The sequence below is a fragment of the Beauveria bassiana genome, assembly GCF_000280675.1.
Source record: "Beauveria bassiana ARSEF 2860 unplaced genomic scaffold BBA_S00002, whole genome shotgun sequence".
NCBI lineage: Eukaryota > Fungi > Ascomycota > Sordariomycetes > Hypocreales > Cordycipitaceae > Beauveria > Beauveria bassiana.
The window spans coordinates 1,019,141-1,035,940 of record NW_007930837.1 but is presented as its reverse complement, the minus strand read 5'-3'; the positions used below and the strand labels follow the sequence as shown (position 1 = coordinate 1,035,940).

Here is a 16,800-nt window from a genome sequence, read left to right as displayed (position 1 = left end):
TTTATTTTTAATTTATTTTATTTTTTTATTTTTTTATTTTTTAACTTTTTTTTTTCTTTTTCCATTTGCTTGAATTTCTGCGCCCTCGTCGTTTCCCAGTAGTGATTACAATTCTTGCCCGCTCTTACTTGCGCCATCCAAGCATCACTTACAAGGCTGAGCGCTATTCGTTCGACCTTGATAAAAAGGGCTCCCAGGTGATCATTCTGCATTCTTACTGAAAACTCCATCAGAAACACTGGACACATCCCAGTGCAACATCATGGCTCTCCACGCTGCCTACCTATTTATTGCAGCGACGCTGGTGGCCGTCTATCTGACTCGCTCCATTCAGCGACGCAATGCCCGGGACAGGCTCGCTCGTCAGCACGGCTGTGAACCGCTCACCCTGGCCTATAACAAGCTACCCTTTGGACTCGATCGCAAATGGCAAATCGTGACGCACAGGGGCAACATCCTCGACGACCTCATCACCACTCGCTTCGCCGAGCTCGGCTCCTACATATACACGGACAACCAATGGGGCAGCCCACCCATCATTTGCGCCGAGCCGGCGGCCATCAAGGCAGTCTTGAGCACCAAGTTTCGAGACTGGGACATGGACAGCAATCGCTACCCGGCGCTTGGCCCGTGGCTGGGCCGCGGTGTTCTTGTCAGCAGCCATCAGGGCAAGGGCAGCCTTTGGCTGACGGCGAGGACACTTCTGCGTCCCATGTTTGCCAGCGTGGCCACGTACAATCACGCACTCATGGAAAAGAGCGTGCAAGATTTTCTGTCCACCATGAGCCGGGTCAATGAGGATTCCGCCACACGGAGCGACCTGCTGCCGCTCATTCGTCGCCTCAACATTGACATCATTACCGCCATCTTTTGCGGTGGCAGCATTGGCGCGCAGAAAAAGGGGCTCGAAGCTGGGCCTCGAGCTGCTGCTGCTGCTGCTGCTGCTAGCCCGGGAAAGAAGCCGACCCTGGAGGAGGCATTTGATGCCATTGAGCCAATCGCCGGCCTGAGGCTGCAGACGGGGAGCCTGTACTGGCTGTTTACCTCGAAGCCGTTCAGAGACGCCTGCGATACGTTTTCAGAGCTTGCCAATGGATGGATCAATCAGGCACTGCGCAAGACGCACGAGAAATCGTCCCCGCAGGGAGGAGGGCTGGACGGTGTCGCCGAGGCAGCGCAGAGCTTCACGGAAGAACTCGTATCCAGCACCGAGGATCGCGAGCTGTTGCGAGACATTCTCGTGCAGCTGCTATTCGCCGGCATCGACACGTCGACAAGCATGCTGTCTTTTGCCCTTTTGGAGCTAGGCCGGCATCCTGGCAGCTGGACCAGACTACGGGCTGAGCTCGCCGAGCACAGCTTGTTATCGGCCGGTCCCGAGACCATTACAGCCGGCCAGCTGAAGGATTGCGTATTTCTCCAAAATGTCGTCAAGGAGACCCTGCGGCTGTACCCGCCCGTGCCCATCAACTCGCGCGAAGCGATCCGTGACACGGTACTGCCAACGGGTGGCGGTGCAGACGGCAGCAAGCCCGTGTTTGTGCCGAAAGGAACGTCGCTAAAATATAGCCCCTACGTCATGCACCGCCGGAGCGATCTCTATGGTCCGGATGCAATGGAGTGGAAACCGGATCGCTGGTTGGGCCGTTCGCATGGCTGGGACTATCTTCCTTTCAATGGGGGGCCGCGCATCTGCATAGGTCGTAAGTATCAGTCTTCTCAGCTTGTTTTGATTGGTCAAAAAAGACAGACTGGCCTAAAAACTAATCCCTGATGATAGAAAAGTTTGCTCTCACCGCAGGTGCCTACGTTTTGACCCGGCTTGCGCAACAATTCGACACTTGTGAAGCAGCATCTAGCAACAAGGGTCCTCTCGAATCCAAGCTGGGTGCGGTTCTCATCCCTGCAGCCGGTGTTCCTGTTTCTCTTGGCAATTCTTCATAGGTCGATCGTAATAAGCCGCTTTGCTTGCGCTAATAAGCGAATTGAACTAACTAGTTTGACAACGAACTTGTGCCGGGCCGGGATGAAGCTTGTTGGCTTGTTGGCTTGTATGGGATTACGCCATACCCCCATTTACTGACATGTTGTCTGTGTAATATTTTCTTTGACGAAAACCTAAAACGAGGTAGCTCTAATTTCATGTGTATGTGCTTGTTAAAATTGCATTACCAGTAGCTTCAAAATGGCATCCGAGCAAAGTACCGCGTACAACAATGTGTTGCATCTACTATTTAAAACTGATTAGCTTGAAATGGCAATCTGCAGAAATACGGAGTCGCTTGAAATAGAAAACACTAGCCTTGAAACAGAAGAAACTAGTTGGTGGCTAGCTCACGATGATACACTACCAACCAACCAACTTCTCTCTAGCTTGCATTGTAATGTAACAAGTCTGCTTGGAGACAAGACAGCTTGTTAGCGGAACCGACAGCCTTGGACACGCTCCACAGGCACGCTCCACAGGAACAAGGTAAAGAAGGCGCTACTCCGGCACGGGTTGGCCAGCCGCACCTGAATCTGCATAAATCTTCAACGGCGCGTTGTCTTGCTACCTGACACTAGTGTCCCCGTACGTACCCGAGTCAAGGCGTACCAACGACCCTTTGTAGCCTTCAGCGGAGCCTGTTCATGACATCATTACCCATACGGAGTAATACTGGTAACAGGAATCCAGATGTGTACTTGAATCTACTATTAGCTTACGAAAGTCTCGACCCAAGTCGTTTACAAGGAAGCAATGGTAAGCTAGCACGGCTCCCGGATACCGCATAAACTGTATAAATGAGAGTAAGACACCGACAATGGCGGTCTTGTGGCCCCAAAACTTGATTTACTCGGTTTTTGTTTTCCATTTCCGCTTTTCTATACACAGTACAGCATTCCATCTACAGTTTAGCAGACATGGCTGCGCCGCAAAGCGCTACGTTGCACAATTTAAACGGTCGATGGCGTATGGTGCGTTTTTTCCATGACCACAAAGCTCTTGTCCAGCTTACGCACAGGGTGGTGATGAAGAGTCTTTTGCTTTACTGACTTTTATGAGCCAGAACGCCTCTTTGTCTGATCCCTATGATGAAATGCTCAAAGCCCAAAACGTCGGCTGGCTGTGGCGCAAGGTTCTCGTAAAATCCGGCGCAGAGCTCTGGATCACGCACACCACGGACAACGGCGTCGATCACCTTGTAATCCACGGAAAGTCGACCAACGGGCTCCCCGACAGCACCGAAGACCGCATCGTCAACGGGACCTGGAAGGAGCTCAACTTTCCCATCTTTGGCAAGATTCGCGGCAGCACTCGCTGGGTCAAGAAGGGCGACCTGTCGTCGGCGTGGCTGGCCGAGGACATGCTGCTGGACGAGGCCGGCGTCATTCTCATGGAGACGATCCAGATTGAGACTGACACGGTGACGAAACAGGCCAACGGGTTCAAAATGGTCAAGGGAGAGAGACGGTACGTTCGCCACGTCGAAGTGACCAAAAAGGGCAGCAACAAGCCCATACACGTCACGCTGGTGTATGATTATTTGGGTCCTTTGGAGAAGTCGCCCTAGACACTGTAATTTAACTACTATTGACTAAATAATAATAAAACGCCGCCTTGTTTAGAGACTGTAAGAGCCCGCAAGTCTTTCTCCACAGGCTTCAATGTAGTTAGGACAGTATCGTTTGGACTGTGGTGGCTGCATCGCGAGCGGAGGGGCCATGATGGAGTTGCGCTCACTTTCAATAGCGTCTTACAACGGGCGCAGATACACGGAGACCATGTTTGGGTAGTTTCGGGAGCTCCGCACCGTGCCGGCCATTTTTAAGTTTGATATAGTTAGTACGCAACTTGCTCAGTAATGGGTTGTTGAGGCAACACAACCGTACATACGTACCACTAGAGGTGTCAGCGTCAGGTCAAGGCTCCTTGGTCCACCTGAGGTCGTAGCGAAAAGAAGGGCATCAGAATCGACCCTGGACAGCGTCAAAGCACGGAATGAAGTCATCCCGTTAGTCTAGTGCATCGGCCGCACATCCGTGCGCTTGCATGGCGCCCTTTGCATCCGCTGACTAGCCGAATCCCATCTAGGAAGTGCGTCTTCTACCAGTACTTGCTTACTTGCTGGACAGTCCCCAGGGACTACGCAAAGGTGCCCGCCTGGTGTGTGTTATGGTATGCCAATACTGCTCTATACCTTTATGCTGTATTTCGGCCAGAGACTTGCCAAACCTTGGATGTGTTGAATATTGCTGTTAGCTGTATTAACCACATACATTATTACACTGGGCACTCAACGTTGGCGTAGTCAATTTTCATCTGCGTCGTGACGTACGCGCAACCACTCACTCGCCTTTTCTTTTCAGAGAAAAAAAAGAAAGAAAAAAAAAACACTTGAACACGGACAAGCAACAGCCATGATCCATCATGCTCAATCAGACTTGCCATTGACTCAGGTGCCCTGCTTTGGCACAGAGATACAGGGCAACACAACGACAAGCACCTACCACGAGCTAAAGACCTCTGTTGAGAGCCTTCCCGAAAATGACGAAGACATTCTCAAAGGCTTTGGCCGATACATTGCGCAAATTGCCGAGACTGCGCAGCCTTCATTCTGTGCGCAGCTGTCTGCCGGCGAGTGCACGGTAGGTGTTGACATGTCGCCCACGGGTTCCATGGAGACGAAACGCAGCTCATGGCGTGTGAGCAAGCAAGAAATGGTCCGTTTGCACTACGACAACTTTTGTATCTTAATATCAAAAGCTGCAGCAACTCCTGGCGTCCCAAATCTCAGCGGCGCGCTGCAGCTGATCGTCACACGGGATGACGACTCATCCACGGCCAGCCTGAGCATACGGCTGAGGGCTAGCCACGGTCCGCTCGACGCTGCCACTCATCTGCTCAAGCTGGCAGCATGCACTCTAGTTTCGGAAACCTACCAGCCGACGTTGATGAGCCGCTTCAACGTTGGGATTGGGCTAGAGTCGTTGGAGGAAACAGGCCTCAATCAGTCCATCAGTGGCTCGCTCGCCAGCGGTACCGGCGCTGACAATGCGGCACTTGTGCACACCGCGTTTGAGAATCAAGTCCTGAGTCGCCCAGATAACATTCTCATTGAGTATCTTAGTCGGGACGATGAATTTTCCCTCGACAGCATTCAGAGTCTTACATACAAAGATGTACACACCCGAGCCACGGCGCTGGCCCGAGAGCTCGTGGAAATTGAACGCTACGCCGACTGGAAGCCCATGACCGGACAGCAGCGCGCAGTGCCGATACTTTTGCCAACATGTCCTGAGATCATCATTGCCATCATGGGCATATTAAAGGCTGGATACGCCGCTTGTCCCATGGCCGTCGATCGGCCAGCCGCGAGCTTACAAGAGATCCTCGGCGATCTCAATGCTGTGCCCGTCATTGGCCGGGGACCAGATCCATTCTCGTCTGGTGTAAGCTCCAACAACAGTCCTCGGCAGCTCTCTTCTGGTCGATTCATCTGGGTCGACCTGGATAATCTTGGCGAATGGAGGACCGGTCGAATCTTGACGGCGCCTATTGTGCGTCCGCTGCCTGTGCCGGCATCCAGCGACATCGCCTACGTCATCTTCACCAGCGGCTCAACGGGCAAGCCAAAAGGTGTTCTTGTCCCTCACCGAGCCATGGTTTCTTCCATTTCGAGCTTCGCCCGTCGTGCCGCGCACCTGCCTACAGGTCCACGACTGCGCTGGTTTGTCATGAACCTCCCCAGCTTCGACGCCTATCAGCTCGACGTGCTTCACGTCATTCTCCGAGGCGGCACGCTTTGTCTGGCAGAAAGGAGTCTTGTGCTGACGGATGTCGAGCGCGCCATCAATAGACTGCGTGCGACTGCGACGACGACCGTGTCCAGCCTGGCCGTCATCCTGCGGCCCGAGAAGCTTCCTACCTTGCAAACCATTGTCGCCGGCGGCGAGATGCTGCATCAGCAGGTCGTTGATAACTTTGGTCAGACGTCTGTCGTTGGCAAAGAGGAACGCCGGCAACCGGCTCGTCATCTCATCAACGGCTACGGCCCGACAGAGACTGCTATTGTAGTTGCCACTGAACTCATGTCTGTTACTACTCGCGGGAGCATTATCGGAGAGGCGCTGCCGACGTCCATTCTCGTCATCATTGACCCGGTACCTGACGTTGTACGCGAAGTGCCCGCCGGTGTGCCCGGAGAACTTGCCATTGGCGGTCCGCAGCTCAGTCATGGTTATCTCAACCGACCTGTGGAAACGTCACAGGCTTTCGTCACGCATACGACGCTCGGCCGTCTGTATCGCACAGGCGACAAGGCACGCGTGGTATGGGCCAGTGACGGTCAGCGCAAGATTGAGATTCTCGGTCGTCTCGCGCTTGAGCAGGTCAAGATCAATGGCCGGCGCATGGAGCTCGGCGAGGTAGAATCGTGTTTGCTCGGTGTGGGTCACGTGCGCGAGGCAGCTGTCGTGCCCGTGCAAAATTTCATGTTGGCTGCGTTTCTGGTACTTCGCAACGGCGAGGGTGTTGCCGAGGACACGGTCAAGGCCGCGTGTCATCGCCAAGCCAGCGAGCATCTCGCGCCATGGATGCGTCCGTCGAGCTACCACGTTGTACCCAGCTTGCCGCGAACTCCAAACGACAAGATTGACCGGAGAGAGCTGAAGCGTTCCATGGAAGAGCGCAGCGCGGCACAGGACGCACAGCCAGCATTGGAACACGCTGCTCAGTACAATGATACTGTCAACGGAATCAAAAGACTGAGTGTCGAGACACAATTCCGCGAAGTCGCCAATGTCAATGGCGACAAGCAACATGCTCACACCGGTCTGACCCTGACGCCAGCCACCAGGTCGGTGACGCAAGCAAATTCTTCACCATCTGCGACTATTGGCTCACCCCCCGCAAAACAGAGCGAAAGCCCAGTTGTTCTAGTCTACAGAGGACTTGCTGCTGCGATAGGAGACAACGTGCGCAGCCATCCGCGAGAGACACCCACGTCTAGCATTGGCTTGGACAGCATACGCGCCATGACGCTTCTCCGCGCATTGAGGGCAGAGGGCGTCACGGGTCTGACAATCATGGATGTCTTGTCGGCGACGCATATTCAAGATATCATAGCCAAAGTCGAGAGCGTCACCGCCAAAGGTGCACCTGATGGCGCGTCGGGATCAGAGCAAGACAAGGATACCACTCGCAAAACACCCAACGGTTTTTCAAATTCGGGACAACAGAGAGCTCCCAATGACTCGACAACACACCAAGCCAGTGTCCATGATGAAGAAGACGACGGATCTGATTCAGGACAGAGATCTTTCGAAATCATAGCCCCAGATGAGATTGATCCTGATCCACTCCGCACAGAACAACTGAAATCTATCCCTATAGACGATGAAGACGCCATCTATGAGCTGGATGCAGAGGCCAAAGTCTGGCACTACGACTACCACTGTCGCAGCCAGTGCGCGAAAGACCTCAATTTGAAGGAAGAGGAAATTGAGCAGGTCCTTCCCGCAACGGGCATACAAATGCGCCTGCTATACCTGGCCACTGATCCCTCCTTCAATGACCCGCAACGCTACCAGGGCAAGGCGCAAGTTGACCACGTACTATACCTGGTTCCTCTGGGAATGGAAGCCAACCGTCTGCGGCGCGCCATTGAGACGGTGGTCCGCCGTCATGACATCTTTCGCACCGTTTTCACGCCTACAAAGCACCCGCTAGCCGAGTACGCTCAGGTCGTTTTGTCCCGCGACGCGCCGCGCGCCGCACTACAGACGCGGAGCATGTACGTGGATGACGGGGGCACCGAGCATGTGGCCAACAGCGATGCCTGGAAGAAGGCACTGACTCAGACGCAAGAGGATGCTGAGCAATCGATGGGACTGGATACGCCATCCATTCGCATGGCGTATGTGCAGTCGCTCGACGAGCAGCGCTGCGTCATTGTCTTATCGCTCATGCATACCATCTATGACGGCGTTGCGTTTCGACTCTTTCGCGCCGCCGTGGCCGCCGAGTACGACGGCACGCCGCTCGGCATGGAGCTTCTCCCTTTCAAAGCGGCTGTTGAGGACCACTTGGCAGCCGACTGGTTTGAAACTATCCTATTCCTCATGTCGCGGTATGCCAATGTGCCCGTCTTTCGCACGGGAAATCTTCGCCCGCGCACAACCCAGACGCGCGAATACAAAGAGCTGCACTATCAGCTGTATCCGTCCAACTCACACATGCGCCGCTTCTCCATTCGCGCACGCATCACGCTGAATGAACTCATGGGCCGAAAGCACTCAGGGCTGCCCATGTCGGGCCAGGCAGTCGTGCAGGCGGCCTGGGCCAAGATGCTCAGCCAGACCATCCCTACAGGCGGTACCCGTCTAGACAACCATGGCGCTACGCCGACATTCGTCGAGTTTACCACGGCCTTCCATGGACGCTACAGTGAAGCTGCCCGGCGGACCATGGGGCCGTTGCTCACTGGCCTTCCGATCATGATACCGATTTCTGCTATTCGAGCGGACAACAAGACAAACCGGGAGGTCTGCAGCCTTCTCTCTATGCAGAATCAGCAACTACTCAGCCACATGGCCATGCCATGCCCCAACATGGAAATGGCGCAAGTGGGCATGGACAGAGCTGACACGGGCCTGGTGCTGCAGATCCACGATCTGGAGCAAGATGAAGCCCCCGACGCGAGATCCCGGCTCCCAGACTTGCCTCTTTTCCACCACGACTCAAACGTTTTGCACCCGTATAAGCCTCTCGATTCGGGCTTTGTGATCATGGCCGAGGTCTGGCCGGGCGTGGGCGGGCCGGACGACAACTTGACGCTCATCTGCAGCTACAACAGCCAGCGCCCGGGCTACGAGTTTTTGTCGCGCTCTTGGGTGCTCAGCGCCTTGGTCAGCTTTGACGAGGCAATGACTGATATTCTCGAAAACCCGGAAGCTTCGTTTTGCGGGAACCCGGTCGCGGTGAATGGCCAAAAATGAGACTTTGTTGCATTCCCGCTGTCAAGAGGCGGTTCACTTTACTAGAGGAGACAACTACTGTAATAAACAAGAATAAATTGGATACTAGTAGACTACGCTTTCTTTGCGTACAGTCACTATTGCCATGGAAAGAAAGAAACAATTACATGACAGCATATCGTCACCTTACTAGGTGTATCGTTGTGCTGCGTTCAAAGTATCCCGCTGGACAGGGAGTTTCCTTTCGATATCGCTTCACTCGACGCCAGGATGGTCGTTTAAAGAGGCCGCAACCATGTTACTAAAAAAAGTAATACAAGGCTACATCCGATTCGGGTAATGACGTCTGTGCGGCCCTCTGGCAACGCTGTACGCGAGGCTGCCGCCAGCCGACACGCAAGTTGCGACTTGATAAGCCTTCGAAAGAGCTCTTTTGTCAAAGCATCAGTTCAGCCTCACCGTCTCAGGTGCACCAAAACTAACTATTCGTAAACAAACTAAATTAGAATCTTACCCCATGTGCAGGGTGTCTTCGTACGGGAAAAAAAAAACTTTGCGGCTGCTGTACCATGTGCCGTCCGAGCTCCAGTCGCCCTGAAACAGGATTACTGGTCCCGGACTGAGCCGGCCAGGCAGCGAACCGCTCCATACAGATATTTAGTTGAGCGGCTATACATCTCGCCGTATGCCGTCATGACTAGAGAGAGTCAGTCAAAAACACAAAAAAAAAACATCGCCATGGTGACAAAGTGCCAAGTCATCATTGTCGGCGCCGGTCCAGCTGGATTGTGCCTCGGATTGGCACTGGCCAAGTTCAACATCCAGGTAAGTGTGCGCGCACAACCAAACAAACACACGAGGCCCATCCCGACTCATCCGTCTGCAGTCCATCATCTTGGAAAAGGAAACCGAAATCACGGCAGATCCTAGAGGAGTCTACCTCACAGGCGATGCCGTCCGCATCCTCTACGATTTGGGCGTAGGCGACGAGCTCGAGTACGTCGGCCACCCAGCGGAAAATGTGCAAATGCACCGCAGCACATATGGCGCACCGTCGTACCTGACGCTGCGGCCCGGCACGACCAACGCGCTCGAGCAAGCGGTGCCAGAAGGGCTGCAGCAGATGCAGCCTCGTCTGGAGACGGCGCTACGCAAGAGAATCCATGCCACATCGTGCTGCCGTCTGTGGACGGGCTGCACCGTCACGGCGCGAGTCAGCGAGGAGCCGCCGCGCATTCAGTTTCGCGACGCGTCGGATGAGGTGCAGGAAGTCGAGGGCCAGTGGCTGATTGGCGCGGACGGCAAGGCAGGCGTGGTGAGGAAGCAGTTCCTGGAGCCCACGAGCGGCATCAAGCAGCAAGCCGGCCTTCACTTTTACGACGGTATCAGTATCGCGTCCAACCTGTACATTTCCCTGCCCACGCCGCAGTCGCATCCCAAGTTTGAGCTATGGGCACTGGGATACACGTCGGAGCAAGTGTACGACTTGTTTTGGCCCAAGGGATGGCACTTTTGCTGCCCGCCCGGCATGCCGACAGCTGGCGGGCGGTTCGGCCCGCACAGCGAGCGGCTGTGGCGGCACGAGTTTCGACTCGACAAGGAGGTCAGCGAACAAGAGTCCGAGGCGGCCTTGTGGGAGCACATTCTCCCCATGGTCACTTTGCAGGGCGATCGACACCGCCAAGTGCAATTCCGAGCGCCTGTGCAGTACCCGCGAGACTGCATCCAGGTCTTGCGCTGCCGGCCGTATCGGTTCACGCATCGAGTTGTGAATCGCTGGTTCGACAAGCGCACCATCCTCATTGGCGACGCAGCCCACGTCTTTCCTCCGTTTGCGGGCCAGGGCATTGCCAGCGGCCTCCGCGACGCCCATCAGCTGGCGTGGCGACTTGCCGTCGTCTTGGAGCGGTTTCCGCCGGACCAGCCCATGCCGAGTTGGGCGCAGGCGTTGCTGGAAGCGTGGGCGCGCGAGAGGCGAAGCAGCGTGGACACGACAGCGTACCTGTCCATCTCCCTCGGCCGCATGTCGTCGGCGCCACCCAACATACTTGAGCGACTCGGCTTCAGAATCAAGCACTGCATGGACCGCTCCCCGGAGCTCGCCAACGGCATTGATCCGCTGGTCAAGGTCGAGCGACAGGGCTTCACCAAGGTGCGAGACGGCTGCTTCGTCAAAAAGTACCGCGGTGGTGTGCGAATGGCCCAGATCCATGTAACGGATGGTCTCACGGGCAAAGCCCTGCTGTCGGACCGCCTGCTCGCCGGGTCGAGCGCCATGACGCTGCTCGTCATCTGCGATGCCAAGGAGAGCGGGCAGAGCGTGTCCCAGGCGAAGCGTGCCGTCAAGAATGCCCATCTCCCTGCCGGCGTCTTGGACGAAGATGCCATCATCGTGTATGATCCGCATGCGCAAGATGATGTGCAACATCATGCAGCCGAAGCCTCCAAGGAAAAGTCCCCAGAGACGGTTGCGTTGTACAGACCGCGCCTATTTGACGCGACGTCGCCAGAGTACAGACGCTGTGGCGGGTACGACGCCGAGGCGTACATGAGACGCGTGGGTAAGAAGTCCAGATTCGTCATTGTAAGGTCAGACTTTTTTGTGTTTGCGTGCTTGAAGAACGAGCATGACTTGGCGACGTGTTTGGGTATTCTCGCCAGCAAAGTAGGGGGAGGCCAGGTCTAAATAGTAGCGTTGCTTGTCGATGACTAATCTTGTATTCTACAAAGGTGTTTTCAGGTTGGTCAAGCGACTACTGTATTTGGTACTAGATAATTTACGTTCTAATAACTTATTCTTCCAAGGAAAAAGAAACAATGCAAGAAGGAAGCTATAGACTCAGTGTTTTCAACGGGCAGTACAGGCAGTACAGGCAGTACAGGCAGTACAGGCAGTACAGGCAGTACAGGCAGTACAGGCAGTACAGACAGTACAGACAGTACAGACAGTACAGACAGTACAGACAGTACAGACAGTACAGACAGTACAGACAGTACAGACAGTACAGACAGTACAGACAGGGGTTACACTTTAGTACAGACAGTACAGACAGGGGTTACACTTTAGTTCACTTGGCGGGCACTCAAGATCCAAATTAGGAAACGAATCAGGCCAAATTATTTTACCTCGCTGGGAACGAGAATGGCTTTTTGAGGGCAGAAAGGCTAGGCTAGGGATCGCAGACAATTCTGATGGATTTTTTTTATTATAGCAACGTAGTGTGAAGAGACTCGCGTGGTAATGTTTCGGGATGCAAACGACATGGACAGTGGCGTGCAGCTGAAATTATGCAGCTGCAATTCAAGATATGGCGGCCTCTCTGACAGGATTTACTGCAGTTTGACGTGTACATCCGCGTAAGCTTTGTACAAGGTATAATGTCTCCAGGCAACTAATTCCCAGGAACATTATATAGGGAATTGGTGGTGATTTTGCTCTGAATTACCTTGACCCACTGTACCTCCTCCGTACAGCCCTGTTTCTCGCCATCTTGGAATGAATGGGCTGGATAAATACAGGCGCAAGAGGCGCTATTAATAACGGGCATGACAGGCACCTGCAGGATATCGATATCGAGTTAGGACGCTAATAAATGTAACAGCAATTAATATAAAAGCATATGCTGAAGAAATTTAGTGATTTAGAGTATCTTGAGAACATATTAAGTGCTACGGATTAGAGGGGTACTTATCATAGATGTGTTCTTGTAGCTGGCAGTCCGAACAGGTACTTGTTTACTACTTGACACAATACATGAATGAATACTTGATAACCCAACTTGCCAGTACTTTCCAAGAATCTTGAGACAAACCACAGGAGAGTCTGAGGAGACTCGCAAACTGAAAAGGTAGTAAATTGATCAGGGGTGCTGGGTGCATCCACAAATCATGCCGCCTGAAAATGGAACTCGGGACGGCGACATGGAGTCCACATTCCACATAACACATTTCCAAGTTCCTACAATCACGCCGCCGCCGGTTCTATATGCTATTATTGCTAATAAATAAGTAGCAGCCAATGGTCCGCCGCCAGCCAACTACCGGTCTGCGCCACCAGTTTCTTCATGGAGCGAGGGGTCCTGCAAGGTTCTCCGTATGCTGAACGAGGACCAATTGTTGCTTCGAGATGCGGCCCCTGACACCTAGTCGACACCGTCATCGTGTAATAGCAATGCATAGCCCCTCACGGCCACGCCGAGCACCAACAAGTTGAGAGGTCGGTCCTGTGGTTCTTCCTATCCACATCACGGCTGGCTGCCACTACAAGCAGTACAAGGTAGTTGAGGCTGCTGAGCTGAGCATATGCGCTCGCTGCCTTTTCTTTATTGCCATTCAGATATACTTATTAGTATACGTACAAAGTTCTGCTCTCTCCCACCTCGCCGCTGTTACCGAGTACCAAGTAGTTTAGTTACTTTTAGTTGGCTTTGTGACTTGTTGGCGTCCCTTGGCGCCCACCCTGTTTCACCCTTGACACCTTTTCCATCTCTGCTTGTCCCCTCGAAAGCCCCGCGAGGCCCATGTGCGTATCATGCATCCAAGTATTCTCCGCCACTGTTCTTCTGGAATCCGTCTCATCCATTCATCCCCTCCGCTGTGGTCTGAAGCCGTTCATGCTTGGCGCGTCGTCGTGGTGCATGTTCCTTGGTCTTGCATTATTTACGAATTTCTTATATTATTACTCCAGTCCGCTGCTCCCTGTCCTGCTGGACTCTCTTGTATGCTCTCTGCCTCGCATCCAAGCCAGTTAATTGGCTCGTCGTCACTCGCTTCATACTCACATGCCCCGCGTGCACTCTGTTATTACAACTGATTTCGTTTTGCAATATTTCATCTCCTTCTAAACTTGCCAGCGCCCAGAGTATTACTCATCTACCACTATCGGAGCAAGATTCCAGACATCTTGCTACGACAAGTAAAAGACATGTCTCGCATTTAGCCGTGTCCCGTTATCCCATTCCAACACATTCACGCACCGTCCGGCGTCAACCCGGACCGCGTTCACGGTCGAGGGAAAAAAAAACATCGTCTCGAGCATTTCATATATACTGGACGACCGCGCGCATTTCTGCCCGCGACTCCAAGGTAGCATGCCTTGGAAATCTTCTTCATCTCCTGCGGCTGCCTCTTTAAAGTCAATGGGGAAGTCTAAACCCGCTGCCAAGCCCATCCGTGGGCACATATCTTCACCTATACCTGTTGCGGACTCTTACAGTCATCTTTCAGAGCCCACGCAGATGCACAAGCTTCCCCAGCAAGCAGCCCAGCACGACAGCAACATCAGACCTAGACAGGCCCAGGGTTTCGATCAGAACCACATCACCAACGCCGCAGGCAATTCTACACCTTCATCGCGGGTACCATCTGGAGCCCCAAAGGTGACAATCGATGAAACCGCCGCGCGCAATCCTACACCCGAGGCCGGCAGACGTCTTTCAAAAACACAGAAAAAAGATACTCCAGTCCGTAAAAGATCGCCGATTCGCAATGTCATAGGTCGTCTATTCGGCAGACGGAAGAAGACGCCGAGCCAACTGACAAGGACACCAGAGCCTGCCCAGCGCTCTAGTGCTCCTCCACAGACTACGGTAAGTATTTACGCACTTGCTGCGACTTGGACGGTCGAGAGCTTCAAATTTTAACCCGAACCTAGGCAAAAAATGCAGAAGACGGTCCGTCACGAGGTTCTGGGGCCAGTCGATCGGTTTCTCTGCCCATTACCGAATTTGACCGAGCTCTTCGTTCCCACTCCATCGGCCTCGATGATGTCATCGCCATCAGAAGCGCACGAAACTCTCTGGTGGTCGCAGATCAAATCCAGCCCAAGAAACGAAGCGCCGGCAGCGGCGGCGGCGGCGGCGGCAGCGGCAAGAATAGCCCTTATAATTTTGGAGCTCGCTACATTGGCGACGGGAAGTTGGCCGGGCTCTGCCCACGCCCGGCAAGTGTCAATGACAGGGATCTTGGCCGCAGCTCAGCAATCCTGGCGGATGATGACCCCGACGAAATTGGTCGCGCCATCACCGGTGACGCCGGTCGGCTGAAGCGTCGCTCACGGAGCATGTCGGCCATCCCCCGCTTCGAGGTTAAACCGGAGGAGCAGCAGCAGCACCGCCGCCACCGCCGTCGAAGCCAGGAAGTGAGAGAACTGCGAGATAGCTGTGTCTACGGTCAAGACCCGCTTTCGCCATTATCTTCCGAGTTCCCCGAGGACGACGCTTTGGCTGCTTTTGACCTGGACCTGCCGAATCCACCACGCCCAGCTGCCCCCGAGCCGCCGACGACAACGACGGCGGCGGCGCCAGGGCCTTTTATGTTTGGCAGTCTCATTTCGGAAGAGGAGGCCGCCAACAGGCAGCAGGTCGACGAGGTTACGCTGAGCTCTCGCGTCAACGGCATCGAGAATAGGCTGCACGTTGTCGAGGATTCTGTATCTCTGCTCAGGTACAAGGCCAACCCGCACGCACACGTGGGCTGGACACCTAGCGATGCCGCCCTGCCAAGCGGACTCGTGGGCATTCAGACTTCATATTCGTACCCAAACACCCGACACCCTCACCATAGTCTGTCCATGGGGATAGCGCCCACGTCGACGCGGCCCTCGTCGAATCATTCAGAAGCCGTCTTCACAGAGTCCACCTCTTACAGCGACGGCGGAAACCACAGCAGCAGCCACAGTGCCTCACAGCAACAGCAGCAACATCTCTCAATGCCCGATGACGCCGCCGTCGTCGCCGCCGCCGCCCGTCCCAACTCTGAACAGACGCTACGCGGCCATCACCACCTTGCCCCGCAGCGCCATGCCTCTTCTCCCCTCAGCGACGAGCAGTACTCGTCGCTCCTCGGCCTCTTGGAGACGGAGCGCTCCGCGCGCATCGCGCTCGAGGCCCAGGTGCAGCAGCTCACGCGGCAGCTCAACATGCTCCTCCTCGCCAGACACGCGCGGCGCGGCGACCACCACAAAGCCTCCTCCGCCGCGCCGGCGCCCGTCTCCGTATTCGAGTACGACGCCGACGAGAGCGAGTCCTTTGTTGAAGGAGGCGGCAGCAAAGGCAGCAGCCCGCGCCGCAACATCTGGCACCCCCAGCAGCATGGGTACTCGCTCGACGACTCGGGCATAGACCCGGGCATAACGCGGCACGCCTCTACGAATCACGACTACAACGACGACGACGACGACGATGACGATGACGATGACGACGACGATGATGGTGTCGAGTCCTCATCGCAGCTGTACGCGACGCCCAGCGAGGAGACGCACACGGGGACGTTCAACGTGTATCCCGCCGCGGAACAGGATGGCGTTGCATCGCCGAGGACCATGTCGCTGTCGAGTATAACAATGAGTCCGATGCCGACGGCCGTAATGTAAATTGTATCTCTTCATTCACGATTGGGTTTTCAAGTTTTTTTTCTCGTTCTTTTTTCCCCCGTTTCTTTTTTTTTCCTTTTTCTTTTGCTTTCTTTTTTTTTTGTTCTGGCTACTTGGCTACGGCGGTACTTCATCATGTGTGATATGTCTGAGCATCTATGGAGTTTTGGAGCGCAATATTAATATTGATACCACGACCTGTCTTTTTAATGGTCTCTTTCTGGGTTTTTCATCAGGTTCATGAATGAAATGAGGTATAACCTCTAATTCTTTTCTATTTCGTCCGTGATCAAGGTCAATGATGGTGCATAACAATGTTTTAGGATGTTCTATTGACGCAACATGGTGCTTTACGCGTCTAGACCTTCTATAAATTATGAATGTGTTGGGCCCTCCCTGCAGCGCTTGGAACAATGGGTCTATCCAATGATAATAATATTCAAGCCAACTTCAATTCATCAAAGTTAGTT

At 54.1% G+C, this 16,800-nt stretch overlaps 5 protein-coding genes across 5 annotated transcripts; all 5 read left to right on the top strand.

Moving 5' to 3' along the window:
• Positions 1-262: 262 nt before the first annotated feature.
• On the top strand, positions 263-1,944 carry BBA_00965 (Cytochrome P450 CYP52T1; the record flags this gene model as incomplete). Its single annotated transcript, XM_008596062.1, has 2 exons — positions 263-1,703; positions 1,781-1,944. 2 exons carry the CDS (start codon positions 263-265, stop codon positions 1,942-1,944), a joined length of 1,605 nt encoding a protein of 534 aa, XP_008594284.1.
• A 960-nt stretch (positions 1,945-2,904) lies between these two features.
• On the top strand, positions 2,905-3,554 carry BBA_00964 (LCCL domain-containing protein; the record flags this gene model as incomplete). Its single annotated transcript, XM_008596061.1, has 2 exons — positions 2,905-2,958; positions 3,051-3,554. 2 exons carry the CDS (start codon positions 2,905-2,907, stop codon positions 3,552-3,554), a joined length of 558 nt encoding a protein of 185 aa, XP_008594283.1.
• Positions 3,555-4,401: 847 nt separating this feature from the next.
• On the top strand, positions 4,402-8,979 carry BBA_00963 (nonribosomal siderophore peptide synthase SidC; the record flags this gene model as incomplete). Its single annotated transcript, XM_008596060.1, has 1 exon — positions 4,402-8,979. The coding sequence occupies one exon, from the start codon at positions 4,402-4,404 to the stop codon at positions 8,977-8,979; it is 4,578 nt and encodes a 1,525-aa protein (XP_008594282.1).
• Positions 8,980-9,696: 717 nt separating this feature from the next.
• Positions 9,697-11,644, top strand: BBA_00962 (monooxygenase-like protein; the record flags this gene model as incomplete). Its single annotated transcript, XM_008596059.1, has 2 exons — positions 9,697-9,783; positions 9,845-11,644. The coding sequence occupies 2 exons, from the start codon at positions 9,697-9,699 to the stop codon at positions 11,642-11,644; spliced, it is 1,887 nt and encodes a 628-aa protein (XP_008594281.1).
• A 2,404-nt stretch (positions 11,645-14,048) lies between these two features.
• BBA_00961 (uncharacterized protein) lies at positions 14,049-16,330 on the top strand (the record flags this gene model as incomplete). Its single annotated transcript, XM_008596058.1, has 2 exons — positions 14,049-14,546; positions 14,612-16,330. The coding sequence occupies 2 exons, from the start codon at positions 14,049-14,051 to the stop codon at positions 16,328-16,330; spliced, it is 2,217 nt and encodes a 738-aa protein (XP_008594280.1).
• Between the last annotated feature and the right edge of the window lie 470 nt (positions 16,331-16,800).